A 27,830-nucleotide genomic window follows, 5' to 3' on the forward strand; every position below is an offset into this window, starting at 1 on the left:
GACATGTGTTTCATTTAGCTCTTTAAAGATGCAATGGACTTGTCTTAGAACTATACCTAATATGTATTGTAACATTTTACAATGCTTCTGCCTAATGTATGTGGTAGTCGAGCACGCTTCGGCACGAATTGGGCCAGCTCGCACCGGGGAAGTACCACACCCCCACAGAAGACCGGCGTGAAATAGCATTCTGCTGTGTTTCGTTCGGTGAGTGGAGGAGCCGGAGGCCCAATCCTTTTCCTTCCCCTTCCCAGTCCTTTCCTTTATTCCTCTCGCCAATCCTTTCTTAATCCCTTCCCAATTTAAAGTCGGCAATCCATTTGTAGAGGCGTAAGGTCTGTAATCGACTTTACGCCTCTACAAATGTTCATGGGCGGTGGTAGCGCTTACCATCAGGCGTCCCACCAGCTCCATTGCCGACTGTGACATAAAAAAAAAAAAAAAATGGTCATATAAATGTAAGAACAAGATCCATTGTCGTATGAAGTAACGCTTCATCACAACTAATTCAATTTGTCGTTGGACGATAATTTGTCGATGTCACTTTGTGATTTTTTTTGTGATGCCTTTTTGTGAAACTACCCTGCCATCAATCACTGTATTTTTCCAGTATGTACGAGTTGTAGAATTATAAAATATATAAAAAAAATACGTGTTGGAGAATTACAAACGTGGAAAACAGAAATACAATTACTTAGATAATTAATGTAACGTATATATGTAAGTTCAATTTATTTTTAATTTCATTTAAGAATGTGTTAAATAAGGAAACAGATTGTAAATACTGTCGTTCTTACAGATATACTCGAGTAATTACAAATAGTTTTAAGTTGCCGACGGCGTGCTTGCGGTTTCATCTTGAAACGCGGATGTATGAGAATTCGATTAGTCTGTTATTATGTAACAGTTAATATGTATACATCTACACACACGGTCAGTAATGGTTTATTGACTTGACAGCGCGCCCGGTTCGTTAAATGTTTGATTTATGACCAAAGACAATGCGACAAGAGACGTGTATTTACGATTGTTTTGGTTACATACATACAAAAACCTAATATAACATATGACGATAAGTTAATAGTATACTAATTTAACAATGTTAAAAAGCTTTATTTAAGCGTTTATTTTGTTTAACTTTGTAACGTTTGAATAGAATATCTAGCTAATTAATTCTATAATAGTTTCATACATGTATATACTGATGTTACTTACATATATTAAGATTCTGTATTATTATATTAGAAGATATTTATTTTTCAAACTGCAGCGTAACAACTAGTATATTATTATCTACTTAAAGCTTAATAAATACACCGATTGCGCATTGAACGTTGATGTTATCTAAACATTATTATCTTTTAACTTCTAATACGGCCATGTAACCTAAAAGTAGCGGTACGTTCAATTCACAGACACATCGATCAATATTTATAGGGCGACCCCCTATAAATCAGCATCAGATCACTGAACAAGTGGACAACCTTGATTATTCCAGCTTGACACAGCGATGACTCAAACTGCATTAACGCTGATCTGCCTAAAGGCTTGAAACATAAATTTCATAATTGCCGACGCGTAGACAATGCACGAAAAAGTGCGCCTCGTTTCCCCATGAATAATACATGCGAAAAGAAACGATTCTTTTCGTAGATATAGGGAACTTAGCCACGATATGGCACAATTTTATTTCTCTTTGCCTAGCGTGCCTCAGGCTGAGCCGCTTCCAAGATAACGAATAAATAAAAATTTCCTTTGTTTCAATGTTGCAGCCTAAAGTTAACGTTTCCTACAACTGACGACATTGAATTGTTGGTGGGTTAAACCAAAATAACTTTTAAGTTTTGACCACAATACAGGAAACAAATAAACTAAGTTTACAATTGTAACTAAATTCCTCTGCAACAAGTATTTTTACTTTTTATAAAATAAATATCAGGCAATTGATTTATTATTTAATCGTGGGCGTGAGAATGATCGTATTTCGTAGTAAATTACAGGAATACCGCAATACACTAAAAATAAATTGTAATGAATCATGGCTCATTCAGTAGTAGCACGGAGTGACGCAGCTTTATGACCCACACAGGGACGATAAAGGCAATTTCTACGAAATTAAACATTATATGCTGCCCTGCATCGGCATCGGTAATATCCAAGGGATAATCTACTTTTATGATACCATATTTGACACATTAAGGAGTGTTTCCAAAATTGTTTATATATAGATGTATAAATGTAAATGTACATATAAATCTACGTTTCGCTGTGACTCAATGATATTGAACACGAAGTCTTATCATTTTTCAAATGAATTTTATTATTGTATTATGTTGTTATGCTGACTGATTGTATCAAGTTCTTTTTTAGTTTGACATTTATTGATCAGTTGATTATTAATGTGCAAAAGATCAGTTCGTTTTATTTTTTATCTTATTAATAAATTATTTTGTAGTGCCTCCATGTTTGTGTCCTCAAATTCGATTAACTATGGAATTTTGACATTGATTTATGTGAGTCCATTTAATGGTAGGAAACTCATATTAATTTTATTGCTCCACGCAATCTGATTCGCTCGCTTTACACGTTTTTTGTAGAAATTCATTAGTATTCATATTTAAATTATTACGAATATTGTTTTTAAATCATTCTACTAATATTGTTTATTCTCTTATTTATAATAATGTTGTATAATATTTATCTTTTACTAGTTACTTAATAAATCACCTTTTTGTTTTCTGGACTCGACTTGTATTTATTTAATTCGTCAAAAATAACATAGCAGAGTGATGAACTCATTATGAGTGGGTCTTTAAAAAGGCCGAAGAAAATACCTCAGCTCCTACTAGCTAACTAATACATATATGGATTATTTCTTATCAAATGAAAACTTCTCATGTAACGTGTTAAAAAAAATGAATATCTAGTTAAAGGTTTTTGTTAGTAAGTACGTATATAAAAGATAATTGGAAAGGCTGCAGCATGCAAGCCGCGAAAGTTGACCTTGCTGGTGCAGTGTAAGACTAACGGTATTCGCATCCACTACTTTCGCTCACAAATCTACCCTCCAAGCTAGAGCTAGACACGACGTACCTATTATCCAGAATATGAACTTAAATCTTAAATATTCTTGCATGATTCAAACGCTTATCGATAAATTAAAGCAGTTTGTGCCTTGCGTTGTGGAAAATTGTTATTAAACTTACGTTTATATTGGTAGTATACGACTTCCATGCGTCCATTAATAAGTATACGACTTCTTTACAATTATAAGTATATACAAAAATGTTCTTTATTATTTCATATTTTTAACATAAATTGGGAGAGCAGACAATTAGTTAGGTATACAACGATAAGCCGGTAGCTAATTTAGAAAGTTCGTGGAAATATTTATTCAGTCAGCCATCGTACTTCTACTTACATTGCACTATTCTGTAGCCTACAACCTGCACGAAACGTGCAGAGAGATGGTATTTTATAGACAAATTATTTGCATTACCCTACCGTGAGTCAATACAAGTCATACATATTAATAGAACATTACTCGTGAATGTTAATTGCGCATATTTGTCTCAATATTTCAAATGCATTAAACGTGTGAGTTTGGTGATTAAGTCTACTATCATCTGTAATATAAAAGGGTACAATTATATAAGCGAATTTCAATGTTAAAAAATTTATTAAAATTGATGTTCACGCTAAAATCATATGTGTTTCTTCGGAATCAATACATCAGCGTATCAATTACATTATACAGCAAGCTGAATTGATTTGATTGATGGTTGGTTGATGTACCGCGTCTCACACGTATATCATATAATTTCATGAAACAAAATTGGCTAGATTTATTACAACCACTTATCATTATATATGCAAATTGTATGAATCTGCCACACCATTTATTTAAAATATAATCTTATATATTATATTTAAATCATGTTGTAAACAGTGAAGTCTAAGTACTTGTAATATCACTTTTTTTTATTAAGTTTAATACGTTTAAAATCTAGTACATATATAAAATAGCTTCTGAGGCGTTTTATTAAAATACATTGGAAATGTTTTTATACGTATCTAATATTACATACAGAAATATTTCTCATTAAAATGAAACCTTCAAATACATTATTATGTAATTAACGTGATACGATCAATTTGCCCTTACACATAATAGCATATTATTAGAGTAATAGTTATGAAAGTTCTTACGTGCGTGGGCGGTCAAGTTCGCTTGTAATTTGTTGTTGGGAACCAAGAGGTCAGAACTCAAAGGTTCACCGCCTTATAGAGAAAAGAAGAACCGCAGTGACTCACGAATGTTACTTCGCTTAACACAATGTTTGTCTGAATTTTCCGCTAACTGGCGCAGGATATTTACGAATGCGGTTGTTAGCAAAAAATTATCGGCGTTTAAAACCGGTGGCTCAAATGTCAACAAGTATAAGTACGTTTGTTATTTGACAGTCGATGGACGGTGCACATTCTAAAATAAACTCATTGCTGTCTATATTTGAAAATTGCAATAGGTTTTATTTAGTTCGTTTAAAATACACTTGCCTCGTGAATCGATCGGTAGTTTGATTCGATGAGGTGTTGTGATCGTGAAATTCTTGTTGTTTTGCTGTGTACATAAACCTGATTATCAACAGAGCTTCAGAAATCGACCCACATCGTAACAGAACTACGTGAGTTGGCCGCACACCAAGTGCACTCATAATATTTCTCATGGCTTCACTAAACATCGTGCGAAACGGACAAATTTATGTATTTACTTTTGTAAACTTTCGGTTTGCGGAATCAAAATCGTACGTGCAGATTTTATATACATTTACTTTAATTCGATTTTGGATATTTCGTGAAAATGTCGTATTTTCCTGTTATGACCAAGTTTCTAAAAGGTTTTAAGCAATAATGTAAATTTTGTTTTTGAGGTAACGTCTGAAATAACATTGATAGCGTTAGTACGTTTAATATAGCCAGCTGTTTGCTTCTGTCGATAGATAATATTGCAATAAAACCAACGTCGCCCCTATTTATATTTACAGTCGATTATAACGAAAAATTGGATTCTTAGCAAAAGTTAAATAAGTAAATGTATAAAAATACATATTATTAAGATAAACGATAATAAAAAAATTATCGTACATTTAATAATTTAGTAATGTAATCAGGTACATATAAGTATTATATACTTACAATAGAGCAACGGTATCTGTAAACAATTTGAATACAATTTACACAACACTTTACTCTCAAACCCATTAATTTGCTCTAAGGAATGAGTCTTATTTGTTTCAAAGCATTAATGGCTAAATCTCAAACTGAAGAGGAAAACAGAAACAGCAAGTTCACGCCCACACAGCAATTAGTAGAACCACTTGTAAACAAACCACTCATTAGATTGAATACCAGTCATGTATACATAAGTCTGGGTTACGTTAAATCAATGTCGGAAAATTAGATAGAATAGAAATTGATTTGATACCAGTATGCGCTTTACATTAACTAACATTTTAATTTGCGTACAAATGGGAGTTATTATATATATAAAGGGTTTATTTTCATCATCGGGGTCATTGGGTAAGAAGTAATTTGTAATTTTGGGATCCAGTAATCGGAATAAAATGTAAAGATACAGGTTAGTAAAAACCTTCGTAATTATTACTTTGTAATAATTAGGTTTATAACTGAAAATAGTAACGTATTGAGGTTTTCTAGAACCAGCAAAGATCCTGTTCCCGGGATATACTATATCCGGGTTAAAAAATATCCTGGGGCATTTCTCGGGTGTAAAACTATGTTTCTTCCAAATTTCATCTAAATCATTTATAATATAAGAAGAAATTTAATATTTGTTTACGTAATATTTATTCTTTAAAAACATTAAAACAATAATGGCTATACTTACTACTACATTTCTAAATAACATATAATTTTGAAAACGAAGCATCGTAAACTTAAACGTTTACTTTCATAGCGGTTTGATTATCATAATATTAGGGTTTATTAAGAATCCGAATTATGCTTGGAAAGTTCAAGCCATTATTCTATTTAATGTTTATCGCAATTATTATCATGAATGACTTTGATATTTTATGTGTACTTGCTGGATAGTTTGCCTCATTTAGCTTCTACATCATAAACTCAGACTTTCATGTAGATCTTTAAATATTTCTGCCTGCTTTTCTCTTTAATACTCTTTAATATTCACATGTATCACTGTCATGATTCGCACTATAATCTGTATCAAACTTTGCAGATACACATGTTATAACTATCCTTAACAACAGAGATTGTATCTTTTAGATACACATACAAGCATAAATAAATATTGACTTGAACTCTTAACAGTTTTAACATTTTACTGTAAATCTAAAGCAAGAAGTGAATGCCCAGATCAATTAAAAAAGTAATTTTTACTGGTCCGAGTTTAAGGGACTCAATTTTTTTAATTACATGTGTTATACATAAATCGACTGTTTTACGGACGCCTTTAGCATGAATATATTTTATTGTTTAATTTCTCTGAATAATCTGAAAAATTTAAAAAAGAACTGTTTACTATATATTCACTGCATAATTATGCAAATTACAATATAATGTCGTTAAAAATTATGCGAGTCTTGACAACATGCGCTACAGAGTGATTTATTCCTTAATAATTTAATAATTTTCTTTCTCGATTTCTTGTACGACAACAGAAACGTTGGTTAATAGTGAATTTATTCTAATTCCTTTCAAACTCAAACTATCAAACTTTGGAGAAACACTGGAACATTGGAGGTTATACCTCTACGTATTCTACAATTCCACCTGGGCCAAGTCATTTAAGCTAAATCAGAACATCGACCTAAGGTAATCGCAGAAAACGCTCATCACGCGAGGGTCGAATGTGTCGGTCGTATTAACAGATGAAATAATTATGTTTATATAAAAACAGCTCCTTCTCCGGGTGCCTTAGAACAATGCCCAGCAAATTGCATTGGGAAATTGTTTCACCGAGGCTTCCAGCTCACAAACTAAATATTGAAGCGATAGCCGCCGGTCAGGGGTCTTTGAGGGTTTAATCGAAGCCCTTTTTAAGAAAATTGAGAGTTCAGGGAAAAATGGTGTTTAATATGTTTATTAATAAGTCTATGTGAAATAAGTAAAAATCCTTGTGTTTCATATGTATACATATATTTTTTTAATCATCCCTCGTAGAGCGTATGTATGTTGACGATATACATATCAAGCACTTGCATTGTGTTTTAACAATTTACTTTATTTTTATTATTTGCCCTTGTTTTTGTGTTCAGGATGTATAAAATCAACAGTACTATGAACGCCAGTATCTTAATTTATTGCGTGTTTGACAGCGTATAAAATAAATACAATCTTAACATACTTTCCAGAGGGATTTCGGACTCATGACGCAAATGCACTTTCGCTCTTACCCAACTTTAAATGAGTCTTTTATCGGTTTATACGACTGTCATTTAAATAACACCTGGCCGTGCACCTTATATCCATCAGCGAAACGCATATATAAATATGTTTAAAGCGATTAAAACTTTAAGATACGTGCCGGCGCCACATCTTAAAAGCATAGCAATGCGCGATTCCTATCAATTTGAAAAATAAGAGAATAAAATAACATTATGTTCACCAGTTTAGTTTTTTATTTTTGTTCGAATGTTGTTGTACAATAATATCTAATTTACCTTTTAAATTACATGTTTATTTAATTGTTATTTGTTGTAGTTTTTAATACTACGACCAAAGTTTCCCGTAAAAAATTTAATTTAAAATTCAAATAGTTAATTCTGAGAAGCAGTTTTTGCGTTGCTTTGTTTTGAATTGGGTTAACTAGCTAGTAAGCGTATTATATTTCAATACACAAATGAATACGAGTAAATTACAAAGATTGATTAATGTTAAGCAGCTTAATTGATATGTCACGAATCAGACATATCAGTGATAGAATATTTATAACATCCGTCAGGTATTCCGACACCAGCGATGCCATCAAATCGTTAGTTAGCACTTTATTTATCTTCCAAACTATTTAGATTTTTCTTTTATTTAACGAGTAGCACAATGTACATGTTATAATTAAATGTAAGTATGTCAGAACTTAATAATATTTAAGTAAGTTAAACATTTAAACGATTTAAATTATTTTGAATACATTTATTAAGGAAAATCTACTTGTCAAATTTACATAGCATATGTGGGGAAATAATGAAATTAAAGTTGAGAATTCTCTAAATGAAATCTAAATATGAAGTATGACTTTACAACGACAGATTCCATGCTAATTATTATCACTTGTCACCAACCACAATTTGTGACTGAAGTATTAATCTCATTCAACAAGTTAATGGTAACATAGTGAAGGAAATAAACATCGATTCTATATAGGAACATAATTATTTTGCGGAATTAAGTAATAATTCATGTTGAAATATTATTAAAATGAAATAGACATTTTTCTATTAAACGACATTATTATATTTTTATTGATAAATATTTTTCCTAGGAAACACATACCTAGGAAATTCTTATCAGCTTAAGAAAATATACAGTGAAGAAATATAATTTATGGGGATTTAACTACTAATTAATGTTAGATGTAATTTGTTATGTTATAATAATACAAGGTAAATTATAACAACTAACGAAACGTTGACGTCTCTTTATGAAAATACACGGTAAATTAAAATCCCCAGAATGATTAAAACGCCGACAGTCCAATCACAACAGGACAGAGAACGTAAGTAATTCAGTGTTCATTTTCTCGTGAAGAACTGTGTGAAGATTTTTAACAATTTATGAAAAAATAATCTAACTATTTAGAAATTAAAAACTTTTCAACGGATTTTAAACGCGATTTATTCATTATATTATTAACCCGACGTTTCGAACACTTTACAGCGAGCGTGGTCACGGGGAGACTCCTGTCTCCCCGTGTTCGAAACGTCGGGTTAATAATATAATGAATAAATCGCGTTTAAAATCCGTTGAAAAGTTTTTAATTTCTAAATGTATAATACTCGCGTGAAACCAAACACAAGAAAATACTATAATCTAACTATTCCACACGAATTTGCTGTTTATGAGAGTTGTTTCATTTTCGGTTATATGGAAACATCCTATCTACTACCCTCTGCTACTATCCTTTCTTGCTAATATTATAAATGCGAAAGTTTGTAAAGATGTGTATGTGTTGGTTGCTCTATCACGCAAAAAGTACTGAACCGATTGCAATGAAATTTTGTACGTAGACAGCTGGACAACAGGAATAACATATAGGCAACATTTTATCCCGATATTCCTACGGGGTACGGACTTATGCGGGTAAAACCGCAGGGCGCAGCTATTAGATAAATAAATAATAACTAATGAGTTACAAAATTTTAACGGATTCTATTCATGTAACCTCCCGCGTAAAAAGAAGAAATGCTTACATTTCGATCAGATTTAATTACGTAACAATACGTGACAGCGATCAATAGGTATCGATGCATTTAGTTTTTACAGGACGTGCTTCAATTGCTATAGATCGTGTTGCTACGGTGAATTTTATTTATACACGAGTCTACTCTCTTTCATAGCTTTTAAGCAATCTATCACACTAATATAAACGCGAAAGATTAAGTATGGATGGATGTTTGTTACGTTTTCACATAAAAACTACTGAATAAATTTTAATTAATCTCTACAATACATATTTTATTTTACATTAAAATAAGACGAGCTATATAAATGCTTATTATTGTCTGTGGGCTCGTTCGCGGGTAGAACTGCTGCAACCAGAACCTAATAATATAGGGCTAAAGTTTCTATGTTAGTTTGTTTGCATGAACACATTAATTTTAGGCGTTACTGGACCGATTTCAAAAATTCTTTCATCGTTGGAGATGTACGTGATCCATTACGCAAATTCTACGCGCGAAGTCACATAAAACATAATCAAGTCGTAACATTAAATCATTCGTAGCTCAATTAATTTCTTAGCATCCTTCATTAGGTAATTGGCCTACTTATTTTTCAGTAATATCGTTCCTTTAAAAAGGTACAACGTGAGTTAAATACGATGACTTGAAATAATAATATCCTTCATCTCCATATGAAGAGAACAATTATTTTACTTCCTGACTGTCCATTACCTGTTGTATTGTGAAAAGGAGAGAATTAATTCAAGTACCCACTTAGTACAGCATTGAATATTTATGAAACGCTCTTTCAGAAAAAGAAATCAATTATAATGAAAGATCATTTTCGTAATGCTGTATTTTTTTTCTGTAGTAGATATTCTTTATCGATATCACTTTAATAACTGCTTATTGTCTTTGGGATAATAAAATAAATATAAACTTTGAAATATCGGAACGTAGAAACAAGCGTGATATCAATAACCTTATGTTCCTCGATGAACCCTGACAAATGAGGCATTGTTGCGGCGATGCGACGTGACGTTAAGAATTTGCCATAGAATGTACCTATAAAATTTCCGCATTATATTTTTTTATTTCGATGCGTTCGCGTCTCAGCCGTGATACGATATTTAAAAAACAAACGATCGGATAAAAGGTACTTAACAGACCAGTTCTCCTGTGGAATATTATGCCCGTAAGCTTTTTTAATATTTGTTTCTAATTAGATTATTGAATAAAATTTCTAAACTTTTTATATGCGTTAGGTGGGTGTCGTAATATTGAGTTGTATCTCCGGTAATTCAAAACTCATACTGTTGTAAACAAACTTCACACAATACTAACATAATGTCCAAAGTTGCATTGCATCATCATCCGTTAAATCACTTGCGTGTTGCATTTCGCTGCTGTTTGCCGGTAGGACAAGTATCTACTCCTACACATTCCGACCCTAATGCTTCCTTTATTGTTCTCTAACTTTGTTGTGTTGGAAAATGACAAGCCATTACCAACAGTATACGTGAAAGTCACACAATACCATTCATAACTTCTAAATGAATTGTAAATAGCGGAGATCTGTTGTTATACTAATTTCATCACATCATCGTATTCGTTTTGTTTTTACTATAGGCATGTGATACTCAGCAGATACATTGTGTCCGATTGTGTCCCATATGCTGAAAATTTTAATTCCTTCAGCTACTATCAGTAAAACATATCTAAACAATAGTATTACATTAAACCATAAAATGTATAAATATTCTCACGTAGTCAATAAAAAACGGATTTCTATCGCATGCCTAACATCGATTCGTGTGCTCGGTTTAAATAATAATTATAGATAGCAGATAGCGATGTTCGTGAGATAAACCGAGCAAATCGGATCAACGTCCACACTCACAAAGGGATACCATCTATTTGCGCTTTACAAAATTCTTTTCCATCACTTTTGTTAAGCCTCAAAGCAGTTAAATAACTGTCGGGCTGTGACAGTGAAGGCTTTGTGAGGATAAAGGGACAATATACCTGTGGACACGTCATTTTTACTTGAAACATCCGCACTTTGTAAGAAAAAACAAGGCCACTGCATCTATATGGTACCTAAAGTGGGTCGCGAGTGTCGCCTTGTGGTTTCTCACTAACCACTTTTCAGTTATATTTGTTGTTTTTGGAAATTGCGTGATTTGAAAATATTTTGACAAGTAATGTAATTATGGACATTTATTTAAGGCCGTGGTTGCTAATTATCATAGATTGAATTGAATTTTGAATAAACGTACATTTGAATAAACAAACGGAGTTAACTACCATTACCAATTCGTAAAATCTAAAATTAAGGGTCGCTAAATTAAACTCAAATCATTGAATTAGGATTCTAAATTGGTGCCATTAAGTCTTACAAATTGTTCTTATTTGTGTATTTTGATGTCACGATGCGGTACAGTGATTAGGGGCATGCAGACTGCAGCCTGCATTGTAATTTGTGGCTTTAAAAACCAGGCCCATTCAATGTGAAATCAGATGATCAGATATCACCCTATTGACATGAGGTATTTTTGGCATAAATGAATGCGCTGTTAATACTTAATGCAGATGTATGCACTCTATAATCTAACTTTGTGAATCATTACCTTTTAATAAAGAGCCATTGTCAATTATTGTCAAAGGGGTTTGGTTCTCCATTTAGGATTTTATTTATAGTGTAATTAAACATATACAACTATACGAAAAACTAGTTTCATTTGTAATATTGACTCACAAATATCCATGTATCCCTTTTTATTTCCTAGAATTAAGGAGCGATTTTAAAATAAAACTTTTAAAATATTTAGCGATGAGTCAGTATTATATTATCTGTGGTAATGGCGCGTGACCGAAATCACATTAAAATTGCAAAAAATATCTAGTCAGCACATTAACAATACATAAACGCCGTAGACGACGATACTTTATATACCTTTAAGGATGGGATCAAATTTTATTGGTATAGCTGGGGGTTTTTATGCAAATGTTAAATCTATAAAAATTCATCCCGCCCATAAAATTGACATTGTAAAAATCACAAGCGGTACTTTGTGTTGCTCATATGCGTAAAGGATTAATAAGTACAATAACTGTAGCAAATGGATGATTAATCCCACTCGGATGATATATTTCGGCTTAGCATAAATTGTATTTTATGTCCCGAGCAATTTTAACATTCACGTTTATAGCATTCTGTAAATTTTGTAGAACTGTATCACAGGAATCTCATTTCTATGTATTTATTTTATAGCAAGGGGACAAAAGAAAAGGAAATTTCGTCATGGAGACTAATATTACATCGCAATAAAGTCAGTAAATTTGTTCCGTACGAGGTAAATCTCTAGATCTACTGAACCAGTTTTTAAATTACTTTTATCAATAAAAATCGTTACCTATTTCTCAGTCATATCTCAGGCTATGTTTTATTTTGCTTGTGTCCTTGGTCAACTCGGGCGGAGACACGAGTAATCGAAGTTTCAAGTCGAGAGAAAATAGCTGTATGTGAAAAAATTCGAGAATTATCATTATTGGTTTATTCCTCACAAAATAGAACACCACATAAGATCTCCCAAAAAAAAAAAATGTATTTTCTTTCCAAGACAGGTTATGTGTTCCTGGAACACTTGCCTTTATGAAATAAGAAACTTATAGATATTTGCTAACGAATAATGTATTTTCAGATAATTGGAGTGAGCATGCTGACTAGACTAGTGACGATTGCATTGGTGGCAGCGACCTGGCGGCTCACCGACGCCTGCTCTTGTTCACTAGAACATCCGCAAACACATTTTTGTAACAGTGACTTCGGTAAGTTTATCTGTCCGTGTCCATTATGTTTAAATTAATTACTTAATTAATATAAACCTATCCTAGTGGATAGTCTTTTAATTTTCCAAATAATTTAAGTTGCGATAAAATATGGGTTGAGTAAGCTTTTACAGGGAAATACCACATCTTGATTAAAGATTAACGTCCATTGATATCGCATTAACATTATGTTAACGTGCTTCGCATAGTAAGCGCGGAGGCCGCATGCCCAAATCTTTTAACCCTTCGCCCTCTTATCTCACAGACGGATCTTGTGTCCCAATCACATAAAAGGCTCACAACATTCTCAATAATTATTTTCAAACGCAACTGGCGACATTTAAGATATTAGGTACATTTAAAATACGTCTGCTTTCGCATACAAAAGATCTATCTAGACGAAAGTGAAATTTAAAATTAAAAAAGTAAAATTCCTATCATTGCTGTCTAAAAGAGAGTCTCGTTATAGTCCAAATCAAACATCTATTTCCTTATAAATTGAAGTTGTATAACAAAGTAGATGTAGAAAATCTTACAAATTGAAGTACTAAGCACTTCAAATTTACTCTATTTCCTTACAGTTATCGTCGGTCGAGTACAAAGACTATTCAGAGGAAAAGATTTCTACGACGCTTACAAAGTGAAAATTCGAAACGTTTTTAAAGTAAGCAATACTTTTTATGATTTTTATTCACAAATTAAAGAGAGTTTTTTAATATTACATTGATTTTAATAAAAAAATACACCATTGTTTAAAAGTTTTTCTATTATTGAAAGCTAGCATTTCAACAATTTATAATTTTACTTACAGGCAACCCCAAAGGCAGCCTTAGCTCTGAAATCAGGTCGAATACTAACGCCCTCACAGGATTCCTTATGCGGAGTTAGCCTACAGCCAAGAGAGACCTATGTCATAACAGGTATTGTATTTGTAAATATTTATCATTTCATTTGAATACTTTAATCTCATTATCTAACGCGTTAGTTTTAAGAACATCAATAGATAACAACAACGTTTCTGCTTCTAAGTTAAGGCTAAATAAAAACGAGCTGAACGCATATACATAACGCAACAATCAATTTGCAATTTGTTTTAAATATAAAAATTGTTTTACGAAGAGTCAGCTAACGACTTATAAACACTCACACATATATCTTCATACATACGCACTTCATACGTCGAATGAGCGTTCTTGGTAAGTTGGTAAATATACGCTTTAATCATTATTCTTACGTAAACTCGAACAAAATATTAATAAGTTGTTACACAGGTCGCGTGATGCACCTGCAAGCTCACGTCCAGCTGTGTGGCTACATTAACAAATGGCGGGAGGTGACGCCGCGTCAGAGGAAGGGATTCCGACTCCTCTACCGACAGGGCTGCACGTGCAAGGTAATTGATGGCGATAGTTACTAATTACATTACCCGTACGTACGAGTTATGCAGCTTTTATATAATTATCGAAATACGCGACGGATGGTGCATACACACGAAGCTTTCATTATTTTTATTTCATTCCACTAGCCTTCATAAAATAATTGTATCATCCAATTATACATTTACATCGTATTACATAATTATACAGTCGTAACCTTATCATCAGATATATAATAAATTGCAGTTGCTGCATGACAAATGTAGACAGTAAAATCGAAGGATAATATTTTCGATTGATAATATTTGCATAGGAAGAAAATGAATGGATGTTTCTCGTACCCAATGAAAGAACAATATAAGTTTAGTATTAATATTCAAGGCAAGCCGATATTATCCAATGTTTTCTTGTGATTAATTATTTATGAGACTAACAATTTATGAAAACAAGTTAAAACACGAATACAGTGAAATACGGAAATTCAGCATACTTCCCCAGAACATTAATAAACAGAACATAAATAAAGAGAACTTTTCGAGTAATTATCCTTATTTATGCATGTTCCCGAATGGAACGTTAATCTACCTCTGTATAGGATAGGATTAAAATTGAAATATTAAATGGAAAGCAATTGTCTGAACATTTTCATCGTTAAATGAAAACGATGACTTAATTGGAACCGATGACGCCGTCAGGCTTATTGGATTCTCGTGTTAATACCGCAAACTTGTTTAGCTTTGCCTTCAATTACATTACGAGTATCAAGTAAACGAGTCACGAATTTTCCCGCCGTAGTATAAGATTCGTGTGCAAAACAGCTTAGCTATTAGGCTATTAGGCTAATTTTCTTTAACTGCTTACAATTGACCCAGAATTGACAGCATTTGGAAATAACAATATGTTGCCTTCTAATGTTTACCTTATTTTATAGTTGGGTAATCGCATCATGTTTTTAAAATATCATCATTTACTGACCAATAATTTCCGTATTTACTATTGTTTAATGATACGGGTACACTTCTATGAAGGATTATACCAATAAAGATTTATTAACTACGTACAAGTATGTAATAACCAGATGCGTTGCTTTTCATCCGCGTAAGTCCGTATCCCGTAGGGATATCGGGATAAAAAGTTTGCCTATATGTGATTCCAGTTGTGCAGCTGTTTACGTACCAAATTTCATTGCAATCGGTTCTGCAGTTTTTGCGTGAAAGAGTAACAAACACACACACACACACACACACATCCTTACAAACTTTCGCATTTATATTATTAGTAGGCTTTCCTATCCTACTAATATTATAAATGCTACTAATAGGATTAATAATCCCATAAATTAAATAATTACAGGTACATGTGAACCGCCGAACTACAAAATCGCCAAACACTTGCGTGACGGGCTACGACGAATGCTACGAGCGACACGGCATCTGTCTTCATGACCGAGAGAGGCGGTGCAGGTGGACTAGGTAATTAATTTATTGACTAGGAAATTGTTTTAAAATTTTTATTTGATACATCTTCTTATATATAAAATTCTCGTGTTACAACGTAAGTTACCTTACTCCTCCGAAACGGGAGGACCGATTCAAATGAAATTTTGTCTGCATATCGGGTAGGTCTGAGAATCAGCCAACATATATGTTTTATATCCCTAAATGATAAGAATAAGGCAAAACAGCGTTTGCCGGGTCAGCTAGTAAGTTATAAATTATCAAAATTGTGACATCATTGAAAGCATAAAATCAAGAATTTAGTTATTTGTATAATAAATTAAAAGTGTACATAAAAACCAAATAAGACGTACCTACGCATTTTTTGTTTGCTCGAGTGTTGACAATGACTAATGCGAACTGATTTTATCATGGCTTCTAACCGATTATTTAAATTAGTTCTTTAACCCTGACGTGTGCTTAGCTTTTTAAGTTATGAAGATATTTATATTATTTGATCTTAACATCACATAATGCACTAAAATTATACCTTTCTGAGATCATGAATAAATTATGTGCTGTGAAATCTCTTCCTCATAGCATATTATTTTAACTTATGGTTTTTTGTTCGTTTTCAGAGCCCCTGCTCTCACGAGATGTCTTCAAAAGCAAATCTTCAACAATAACAGCACTATGACTTGATTAATCGAACGAATAACTATAGTACTAATAACTACCGTATATCTCGCCTCCACTGAATTGAAATTCCGGTGTTACCTTCGATTGTTACTAATATTTATAGATTCAAAGTTATATTTAAGCCAAATCTGAGATGACACGTAAGAATGTTATACATTGTAATGTTTTAAGGTAAAACGAAACTTGTTTATTTTGTTAATTATACACAAGAGCTTTAATAAGCTCAGCGGAAGGCTAGTATTGGATTTGGTTTATTTTATTGTGAAGTTGGAGAACGCAGACATTATGCATGGGCTATGAATGAATAGACGTAAAAAACGTGATAAATTTTAAGCAGCAGCGACGTTTTAAATATCAAAACGACACGAATTAACTGAACGCTATTACCAATTGTTGTTCTTTGGAATAATTCCTTGGAAGATTCTTAAATTGTTATTTAGTCTTCACAGACAAATTGCTTAACGTTATTTTGTATTATTTATTGTAAGTTATAACTATGTTAAGTTAAAGTATTGTAAATTAACAAAATAGTGATACAATTAGACTAGAATAAAGAATTAAGTTAATAGAGTTGGTTTTATTTATGTTCAACTTTTTGACGCCTACGAAAAATGTCATATATACCCGATTTCTTAACGCAAGAGTTATGCACATATTATACAAGGCTCGACATTTGTGTCTTGTTAGCAATAATGTTTGTGACGTTTTTGAATTATGTAATATTGTAATGACATCTTAGAGAAATAACAAACAAAAACTTACCATATCAGTGTGGTTATGATAATAAGTTTGTTCAATCAGAGGGAAGTTCTCGCGTCCCAAGCGTCGTTGCAATTGAAGTAGATGACCGAACACCCATGGCCGATCCTAAATCCAATTCAATTCCATTATGAGTTGTTCAAACAACCACAACTTTTAACTACGTTATAAACTATTGGACTTCACAAAGACAATATAAATAAGTAATATAGTTGAAACTTGTAACAGCGTTTGCCTTTTACTCTATCGACCGCTACAAACTGTTCGTATTTATTAGCATAAAGTAACCCGAAGCTGACATTTCAGAATACCCCGAGGAGCGTGGTGATTTATACCCGCCTCAATCTCATATTTCCTTTTAAAATGCATTAAAGTAGCGTATTTTACCTTACCTTTAAATTACCTTTAAAGTATTTTACAGAAAATGATGATACTTTTTTATGTCTAAAATATAAAATAACTTCTAATAAATAGTCTTTAATTCCCCATTACAGTCGTCATCTATAAATGATCGGTTTAGTAGATGTTTACTAATTTTACTATCGATCAATCGACTGCATGTAATAATATAGCACTGTCAAAGTTTAAAAACAAAGCTTCTATGTTATTCATATTCAGTAAACGGTATTACCAATTTTTCAATGTCCAAATTTAAGAGAGTTGAACATTCATCATCCCGATAATATTAAATAATGCTTGAAAATCAACTCTAAATAAAATAACCTTCATCGAATACAATGTACGTTTTACACTTAACCTAAAAATTTGTTCGTGTTCAAGTGTAGTCAGTTATCAAAGGCAACAAACTCTATTTAACACAAGGTTACAAGGCCTCGCACCCCATTTTGCTGTTGATGGAAAACGAACTGTAATTACCTGGAAGTGATAAATTGAGTTTAGGCTGTTGATCGAGGGTACTCCTCCGAACTTAAGGCCCAGGAGTAAGGCGCGGTGGTCGGCACCAGCGTCGCGAACATTTTGTCTCACCAAGACGAAATCCGGCCTATAATAAAATCGCAAATTTATATCTGCACTTGGGACTTAGTCAGGTATGAGCAGAGAAAGAAGTATTCTCTATGCGACTACAACTTTCGTATTAACTGTAATTACGTAATATTCAAAAGAGTTCAGTGATACAACACTAGATATACCTATGTAGAAGCAAAAGATATGTTTGTATATAATGATGGTATTTAAATAAAAAAATCGTTTATTAACGATCTCTTTAAAATTTCGTAGGCATAAACTTTTATAATATGGCTGTTATTACCGGTAAATGGAAAAGGACACGTATAAATAAGATAATCTACACTAATATTATAAAGAGGAAAACTTTGTTTGTTTGGTTGTAATGAATAGGCTCAAAAACTACTGGACCGATTTTTAAAATTCTTTCACCATTCGAAAGCTACGTTATCCACGAGTAACATAGACTATATATGTACCACGGGCGAAGCCGGGGCGAACAGCTAGTAAAGAATAATGCGCAAATTAAATTAAATAATTTGTTCTAGAACATAATACGATGAATACAAAACAGCCTTTTGCATTTTCTTTCAATTGGCAAAGAGCAAACACTCTCTATATAACAATGCAGATATAAATTAATATTTTTACCAAATATATACTCCACTGCAATATTCTTGGTAAACATTACAAAATAATTGTCTACTAGTGTGCATACGGAATATAAACTAAGCAACAATAGCATATGTTCCAAATTGATTCCTACATTTTTAATAAGAATTGAAGAAAAATGAGGATGGTTGACATATTAAGAATTTATTTTCCATTAGCAGGGGTTAATTAAATTATCTAATGTTCACTTCACTCTATTCTTGTACACTGTAATTATAAGGTTTTACACAAACTGATAAAACAATTAAGAAGACTTACTTGAAACATCGGGTAACCTTAGTTCCGCTGCGGTATACCGCCATAGACACGTTGGCGCCATCAGAGTTAGCTGTCACAGACAATTCCTAAACAAGAACACGCAAATTTGAAAAGTTATCTCTTAGAATATCTTCAAGAAAATTAATTCAACTTCCTTCAATTAGCTCGGCAAGAAAAGTTACTAAGCCGTCATGGTGAAACTAAATTCATTTACACTACGTTTCTCGCACTTAAATGAATTATAGGTATTTTCACAGTCTAATAAATATTTTACCGTCTGTTCTTTTTTTTTGCTGGAAGATTACCTTATTTAAAATAAAATACTTTCTTTTGAGATATTGTGTATTGGTGTTAAAATTTTGTTGTTCTAATAAATTTTCTGTTCAATAAATTAACCTTCGTTGTTACTCAAATCCAAGATATGGCTGTAATGATCTAGCGATAACCATCGTGCTACCGAAGGGCAACCATAACACGATTATTATAAGATAATTAGGTTACTTTAAAATAATCATAGAGTATTTGACTTACTTACGATACTGCGTCAATATTAACCATAATATATATTATTATTATTATTATGTTAATAAATATGTTTCACAAAATAATCTCGAAAATGTACTTTTTATATGTAACAAATTTTAACGAGGGATTAAATATTCCTCATCTGAATTGATTCCTCTTCTCATCTGAACCGTTGAATTTTTTTTTGAAGAATCAGATCAAATCAGATCATTAAAGAAGGAGAGAAACTGTTATATCTGATTATAGTATTTGCTGTCCTAAGTATTTATTTTTATATATAAATCTCAACATTAGCTTCGCGTGTGACTTGAATCAGATTCTATGAAGAGTGATGTCCATCGAAAGTGTGATTGTACAATATTATATTAGTTTTAATAATAAAAGTGTGGACTGACAGCACTTTTTTATAGCGGGAGCCGTCTCACTACTATTACTTTTTGTCACGCAATAAAGCTTGAATTAACAATAGTCGGGTTTAAATAGGGGATGAAAATGTACAAACCCGGAACTCTGCTTGTTCGACGCGTATATCCCATTCGCCGGGCAAGCGACGACCACGGAAATATTTCGACCAATCGGTGTTTTGGTCATCCACAACCAGCAACGTGACGCAGCGGTCACGGTTGTAACCACGGCCCACTGATGCCACCGAAGTTACACTCCCTACGTAAGTATTTAATAACAGTAATAATAAAAATCTAGTATATCAGTAGTTATATCAATCCTTAGGCTCCTGAAATAGTTTAACACTAAGTCTCAGGAGCCAGAATTATAATTATCCAGAATATTTGTTATCACTGCAGTACTATGCCATCAAAATTATTTCAGATAGCGCAATATTTTCTATTGGTAAATACATATTTTTATATTTGTATATTTATAGATGATATAAATATAAAATGTAAAAGAAAATAAACAAGAATGTAATTGGTTTTTTTTTACACTTATTGCTTTGCGTTTACTCATTGATCATAAAAAAATTAAGTTACAAATAACCTAAACTGATCACTTTACTTCATTAAATATGAAAATAAACCCATTAGCCGTGATAAATGTAAAACGTTATTCACAACCATCTCTAACATATTTAAAGGAATTCAGTCTATTCAAAAAAGATTGCATAGAAAGTAATTTAGATTCAAAGAATTAATTAAATTAATCAAACCATATAAGATCAATTCGCTGGGCGTTTTTAAGAATGTTTTGTATTTTTCCTCAGAGTTTTATTTATACCGAAAAATACAACAATCTGAATAACATATTTATTTTATTCATCACATGCAATTTTAAGAAATATACAGTGTTGACAAATTCATTCATCATTTCAGCCATCTATATTAACTGTAGATATTAATAAATTATACCAATATTAATAATATATGCGACCGTTTACTATAATACCAAGAAAGAGATTGACATGGAATTAGAGTACTTACAAATTTTTAAAAGAATTCTAACAGATATGTAAAAGATAAAACCAAAGGGTTAAAAGAAAAAGTAAACGTAGAGACAGTGGAAATAGACAACCTTTTTATTTTTGTTAAATCTCCCAGTAATCTTCTTTTTGAACAACATAATGATCCGGCAAGACGTCTGATGGCTTAAAAACCACGTCGAGCTTTTTATACACGTTTTACTGAAATTGCCTTCATTACCTTTATGCTGGACGAGATGTTTTGTGTTTTTTCTTTGTATTAAGCTTTTGCATTAATCGGAACATTTCGATTTGCTCCAAACTTCAGTGTATCATATATTATTCTGTACAACAAATAGTGAAAATGTAACTTCATGAATAATGTTTTGAAACCAGAGCTGTGCCAGAACCCCCAATTTTTCAAAGCAAACGAGAATCCGTCAGCTTTGTTCGAATTACATTTCTTATCCGACATTGATTAATCGTCCTTTTGTAACTAAGGCGACAAATGTTAGTTATGTAACTATGTACCTACAGACAAACACCTGATTCCTGACAATTGAAATTTTGTTACAGCGGAATGTTAGTCCTTGTAATGCAACATGAATTTAATTTGAAATATATTTCTATAAGCGATATTAATTTTCATGAAGTTGTTTAAAATCGCCCTAATCAATGAATCTTTCACTCCTGTAAGCATGAACTTATTGTGATATTCATTATTTAGAGTTATTAGGTTACTGTTTATTACTATTTTAACGTTAACTTACCTAGCAAATTAGCCCCTTGATCCCTCGCAGCGCCAGTCAACGATTGTACCCGCTGTAGAAGAGATTCCCTAGACTTGGCTGGAGAGGAAGGCGCTGATGTTCCTCGAGACCCTCCGCGGAGGTTCAGAGACAGGTCGCCGCCGGAGCCAGCGCTGCCCGTGCTCGCCGCGCTCGGAGTTGGTGGTGCTGCACCGCTCCCGAGGCTACCACCTGTCGCTGTACCGTATCATAGCAGATTTAGAAAATCAATGAATCGATTGCCAATACGCATATAAAGGATATCATAAATGCATCAGCATTTAACTGAAATTACAAAGCGGAGTCTTGGAACATGTGATATTCAAAATGTATTAATAAACACGACTTTTTTGTGTTTGATTTTACGCGAGTATCATACATTTTGATATTAAAGACTTTATCGTATTTTTAACGCGACTTATTCATTATATTATTAACCCGACGTTTCGAACACACAGCGATTGTGGTCACAAGGAGACCGAGATGTTAGATGTCTTGAAGGTCATACGAAAATTGTTGTTTGCGAACTACCTTCATCTATTTCTCCGAAGTTAATATAGAGTATGTTTCCGGATGTTGGCAGTATTAGTTAGTGGATAGTGTCTTCTAGTCTTTTGGTATGTTGCATGGGGTTTTAAGTTTTTGATAACAGGATTCCAGGTGTTGGAAAGCTTCAAACCATCTCGTCTAATGAAATTTGGATGTTTTTTAATTTCAATAGCCAGGTGTTGGAAAGCTTCAAACCACCTCGTCTGATGAAATTTGGATGTTTTTTAATTTCAATAGCCTCACGTACAAGTCTTGGAAATAATTTATTTTCTGCTACCAATACTTCTTTTGTTTGGCCGATGTAGGAGAGACCACAATCACAGTCTAACTTCGTCGAAACGTCGGGTTATTAATATAATGAATAAATCGCGTTTAAAATACGATAAAAAGTCTTTAGTTTCTAAATAAACATGAATTCGAAATGTATTAATAAAAAAATTGAATACAATTTCAATAAGAAGAAAGTGCATTTAATGAAAAAACTAAGACTAGTTTATTTATATTAAACCAACGTCTTTCCCCAGCTACACTCAGATTGATGGCAGTTTTTTTTTTTGTAAGGTTTTCTAGTGATTATGAAAGAGCAACAAACCAAAAAGCCCTTTTCCGTTCAGCGGTTTTTGAGACATAAGTGATATAACAAACCTGTTCTTTTCTAACTTCCAATTATTGTAAAATTTTGATTTAAAACAGCTTATACTTACCCTGGGAGACCGGACGTTGCTGCGGCTTGGGTTGGCTGGTGGTGGCCGGGCGGCCGGTGTACGGGTCCACCTCGCCCTCATCGCACTCCGACTGGAGGTCACCGGAGCTAAATCTGCGCAACGCCTCCGCTGAACTACGTGCGTACAAGGGACACGCACGGGAGGGAAACCGACACACACAATGTAGCCACTCATTGATGCCAACACCTACCTACCACTTTTTCTACTAATCAGTTTTATCTCATACTCCCTCTTTGTATTTACTATATGAATATATCTACTACTAAAAGCTTTTGTGCGGATAAAACACTCATACGCTAATTCAATAGCAATTCAATTAACAAAATTTTAATGGAAAGATAAAACGAACCTTAAAGTAAGTCAATTAATCTGCACAACAATTAAAACTTTACAAAACAATTGCTGGCATTTACGAAATAAATTTTAAAGCAATTTGGAGATCCACAACATTGATAGGGAGGAAGCACCATGCAATGACGATGGTATTCTTGTTGTTCGTGAATTCCCCTTGTTTCTTCGCAGGCGACAATCAGTGTGGCTTAAAATGTTCATGAGTGCTACACGGTATGTGAACAGCAAGGAAGGTGAGAGGGATAATCCTTGTACCTGACTTAACTGAAAAGCACTTAGAGATATGAGACATAGGTGCTGAAATGTAGTGTTCGGTAAATAGGCGACAATAAAGTCAGATACAAGGGTAAGCTTAGCTGTCTCATCTTAGCGAACTTAATATCAAAAAATAACAGTATAAATCAATTTAAGACAATATACTAGTTTAAAGTTCATATTATATGATTCAGCTTGGGGTAAAGATTTTGATTCGTAAGCAGCAATTGCAATACGAAAATTAAGTACATATTGAATTATTCAGACGTACATTATAAAAGTGTAAGCCAAAAGTGTTTAATCATAATGCAATCCATTCAAAGATTCTTTAAGTATTTACAAAACGAGAACGACGAAGTGAGACGAAAAAGAGACGATGTTTAGTTAAACAATCTACAAGTTTCTAATTTATTTTAAAGAAAACTTCGTTAAACTTCTTGACACTTTTAAATTAAAAGATGCATAAAAAGTATTTGTTGAAAACACATCTCATTTGTCGAGTGTTCTCGTTTATAATTTGCACGCTTTCTCGCTAACATTAATTTAACCCTGTTTGTTTTTCATTTGCAATTGCACTTCAAAACACGTTGATGAAATTTAAATTAATTCTTAACATTGTATAACGAATTCTCTTTATTTACTTTAATTAAAATAAAACGTAGCACCTTTGAGAATTTGAATTTGGTATTCTACAGCTCATTTGTTTCCCACAACATATAAATAACGCGATAATAAAACACTAATGCTTGACTGTTTTTAATTAAATCATTATAAATACAAGCACGCTCACACATGATCAATACAACTCTTTGGTAGCATACCTTCGTTTCAAGTAATTGACATTGGAAGTGAAGGAATTTCGGAAGCTTGAGAAAGACAGGGTTGATGTGGTCGCGGCCTGCGGGCCACAAATGCCAGGACACCCCGACCGATCTATTTTGACCGCCCCTGGACAGAAACGATTACGAACATAGATCATTTTATCACGACCATGTCACAATTTGGACTTATAACTAATTAATGTAACACATACAAAATAGTATTCATAATCTCATGTGTAATTTAAACATGATAAATAATTGGAATAATCCACATTGGCTAAAAAAACCTTTACAGTTACTTATTTATTGTCTAGCTTACTATCGTCCACGGAATTTGAAATCTTACCTTGGAAAATTCACTCGCAAGTTTGTTTGCAAGTCGGTTTGTCGACGGTATGCGCTGTTGAGCTACACAGGAACTTTTAGAAGGAGGTAAGGAATCCTGTGGAAGTTTTGTTTGCTTAAAATCGAAAAGTATGTATTTGACCATAAATTAAGCTCAAACTACAAAACAAAATATATATAGATTTATGTATCTTATTTAGAAATATAACACTTTTCTAATATCGTTTGTGATAGAAACTTAAATGTAACAATTCAACAATATCATGTACTTTTAAATTTGTTCATTTAATTACATTAACGCGAATATTTAAAATATGTTAATCTCCGAGAATGGTCTTATTATGTACACCTTTAGACGGATACTTTTGACGTGACAACGTCTTAAATTAGGTTGCGGCTCGGAGTCACTCATGAAAAAGTGTAACGCCCGGTAACGTTACGATGAGTCGCCGAACTATGATCGGCCGCGCGCGCAGCACTAGAGTATTAGGCGCATTGAATCGGCGCGTGCTTGAGTCTCTGTCTCTGTCTTTTTAGTAAACAAAATATCTTTTCTATAGTTAAAATTTGTGCAATCCTTATTTTCATTCAATTCCTTGTTTCTATTGTGCAATTTAATAATATTCATATCAATACATATTCTACCGAGAAAAAGACGTTGTCACGTAAAATCTTCGCCCGTAAAACCGACTTTACAGGCAACCATTTTTTTTATCATGTTTATTTGTTTTATCATATGACTACAATAATTTAAATATGTGTAAGTTACTACTTTATTTCTTATTTTTTTGTTAGGAACTACATCGTTATGTAACAGGAAGTTTAAATAGAAATAAAATGACCTTTACCTGAAAAAGGGTTTCATAAAATGAGGGCGCATAAGGGTCGGCTCCGATTTAATATTATTAAGGATAAACCTTTTTTCGTAAGCTGACACAATTATTGGTGAGAAATTTTGAGATACGCAGGTTCGAATCCTGCCTCGTGATCAAATTTTTTCTATTCTTTCAAAATTTCTCATTTATAAAGCATTTCAATGCTATAAAACTAAAAATTAAACAATTATTGGTCTAAATTTAAATGTTAATCATTTTACCGAAATAAAACTCAATTACAACCAGCGCTACAGCTTCTGGATGTATTCTGTTTAACTTATCTTTTATTTAACATAGTAAATTACATTTAATTTTTACTTTTATAGCATTGAAATGCTTTATAAATGATAAATTACCCTAGCAATTGCTACGGTATGGCAAAAACGCGGGTTCGATTCCCGCCTTGTGATCATTTTTTTCTATTCTTTCAAAATTTCTCATAATTAATAATATATAAAAATATACAACCAAAACAGTTAAATATGTTATCAAGGACAGTATAAAATAATAATCGTAAAAAGTCAAAATAATTAATCAGGAACATTATATTTTAAAAATGAAATCTTCTTGTCGGTGAAAAAACTTAGAAAATTGAAATATCAGATCGATAAAATATAGGTAAGATAGATACATATTTATATTCAAGTTTACCTTATCTATCATATAAACAACTCATAAAATTGAAGATTTATCGATTAACTTGTATGGTATCGTTAAAAATAGATGCAGTAAACAATTGTTTTCGTTAATCGTATTATGTGAAGTTAAAATAAATTTTCTTTATGCATCATGCTAAGAAACATTTTCAACCGACTTTAAATAAAAGAAAAAAAGCAGGAGATTATCATTTTATTCGACTGTTTGTTACCTCATAACTTTTTTACTAGGTGAAGAAATTTTTATGTTTCTTTTAATATTTGAAAGCTGGTGCCTCCCATGGATCCGTTCAAATATTGATTCAGTTCTTTAAATGGCTTGTTATTAAAAATTATTATAAAATGCCACAACACGTACCATTTTTTACATATTGCGCATAATAAAAAACAATAATACTGGCTATTTCAAATACTTTCAACAAAAAACTGTTTTAATTTGAAGTATATTAGTGTAGGATATGAAAGGAATTTGGATATATTAAATTGTTTACACTGTACACTCTATGGCTGGCATATATTATATTGTATAAATTCTGTTTTCATAGACGTACTTTATACGGTACGAGTAAATCTTAAATACGGTTAATTTGCCTATTACGTCAACAAGGTACACATTAATCATAATGCGCAAATAGTATAAACAAAAACAAATCTTTAAATCTGTTCGACTCGATATAATTACTTCACAGTTCACAACATGAAATGTTATTGAAACCCTATATCACACAGCTCTAGACGCCGTAATTCAAGCCTATATTTGATGTTATTCGAGGTTGTATTTTGGCATGTCGCCAATTGCTGTCAGCCGCCAGCCATATTTTGTCCCGCCCTACGCAATTCACGAGGTCACTTACAGCGTACAGACCATCGACTGTCCTCACCTGAATAAAACACGTTTACCTTTACTTAGCTATGTGCAAATTTTGTTTCGTTGAATGAGAACCGTAACAACATAATCTAAAAGAATTGAGGTAATACCATTTCTTTGACTCAGTATCGATTTATAGTATGAACTCCGAAATTTGTCAGTAATAATTATGAAATATCGGTTTGCTTATTGCAGTGGTGGCTCAGTGTTGAGAACCTCGGACTTCAAAATCGATAAGTCGG

General features: G+C 32.6%; 2 protein-coding genes across 3 annotated transcripts in view; one reads left to right on the forward strand and one right to left on the reverse strand.

Annotated features, from left to right (window-relative positions):
* LOC119831082 (tissue inhibitor of metalloproteinase) overlaps positions 1-17,327 on the forward strand; it is a 32,814-nt gene extending 15,487 nt beyond the window's left edge. Inside the window, exons 1-7 of one of the 2 annotated variants that reach the window (XM_038354328.1) lie at positions 4,541-4,685; positions 13,124-13,250; positions 13,832-13,914; positions 14,062-14,170; positions 14,522-14,643; positions 15,980-16,098; positions 16,701-17,327. In XM_038354328.1, coding sequence (XP_038210256.1) covers positions 13,139-13,250; positions 13,832-13,914; positions 14,062-14,170; positions 14,522-14,643; positions 15,980-16,098; positions 16,701-16,764 — 609 coding nt within the window. In that variant the 5' untranslated portion in view covers positions 4,541-4,685; positions 13,124-13,138 and the 3' untranslated portion in view covers positions 16,765-17,327. Of the gene's footprint in view, positions 1-4,540; positions 4,686-13,123; positions 13,251-13,831; positions 13,915-14,061; positions 14,171-14,521; positions 14,644-15,979; positions 16,099-16,700 lie in introns of those variants that run through there. The other variant, XM_038354327.1, reaches the window with a different exon arrangement.
* Positions 1-25,197, reverse strand: part of LOC119831302 (synapsin) — a gene marked incomplete at its 5' end in the record, with an annotated part of 52,729 nt that extends 27,532 nt beyond the window's left edge. Inside the window, 8 exons of the mRNA XM_038354602.1 lie at positions 17,524-17,628; positions 18,397-18,523; positions 19,417-19,502; positions 20,444-20,604; positions 22,126-22,341; positions 23,397-23,530; positions 24,845-24,971; positions 25,191-25,197. Of these exons, the coding sequence (XP_038210530.1) occupies positions 17,524-17,628; positions 18,397-18,523; positions 19,417-19,502; positions 20,444-20,604; positions 22,126-22,341; positions 23,397-23,530; positions 24,845-24,971; positions 25,191-25,197 (963 nt within the window). The remainder of the gene's footprint in view (positions 1-17,523; positions 17,629-18,396; positions 18,524-19,416; positions 19,503-20,443; positions 20,605-22,125; positions 22,342-23,396; positions 23,531-24,844; positions 24,972-25,190) is intronic.
* Positions 25,198-27,830: the final 2,633 nt, after the last annotated feature.

The sequence above is a fragment of the Zerene cesonia genome, chromosome 13, assembly GCF_012273895.1.
Source record: "Zerene cesonia ecotype Mississippi chromosome 13, Zerene_cesonia_1.1, whole genome shotgun sequence".
Taxonomy (NCBI): domain Eukaryota; kingdom Metazoa; phylum Arthropoda; class Insecta; order Lepidoptera; family Pieridae; genus Zerene; species Zerene cesonia.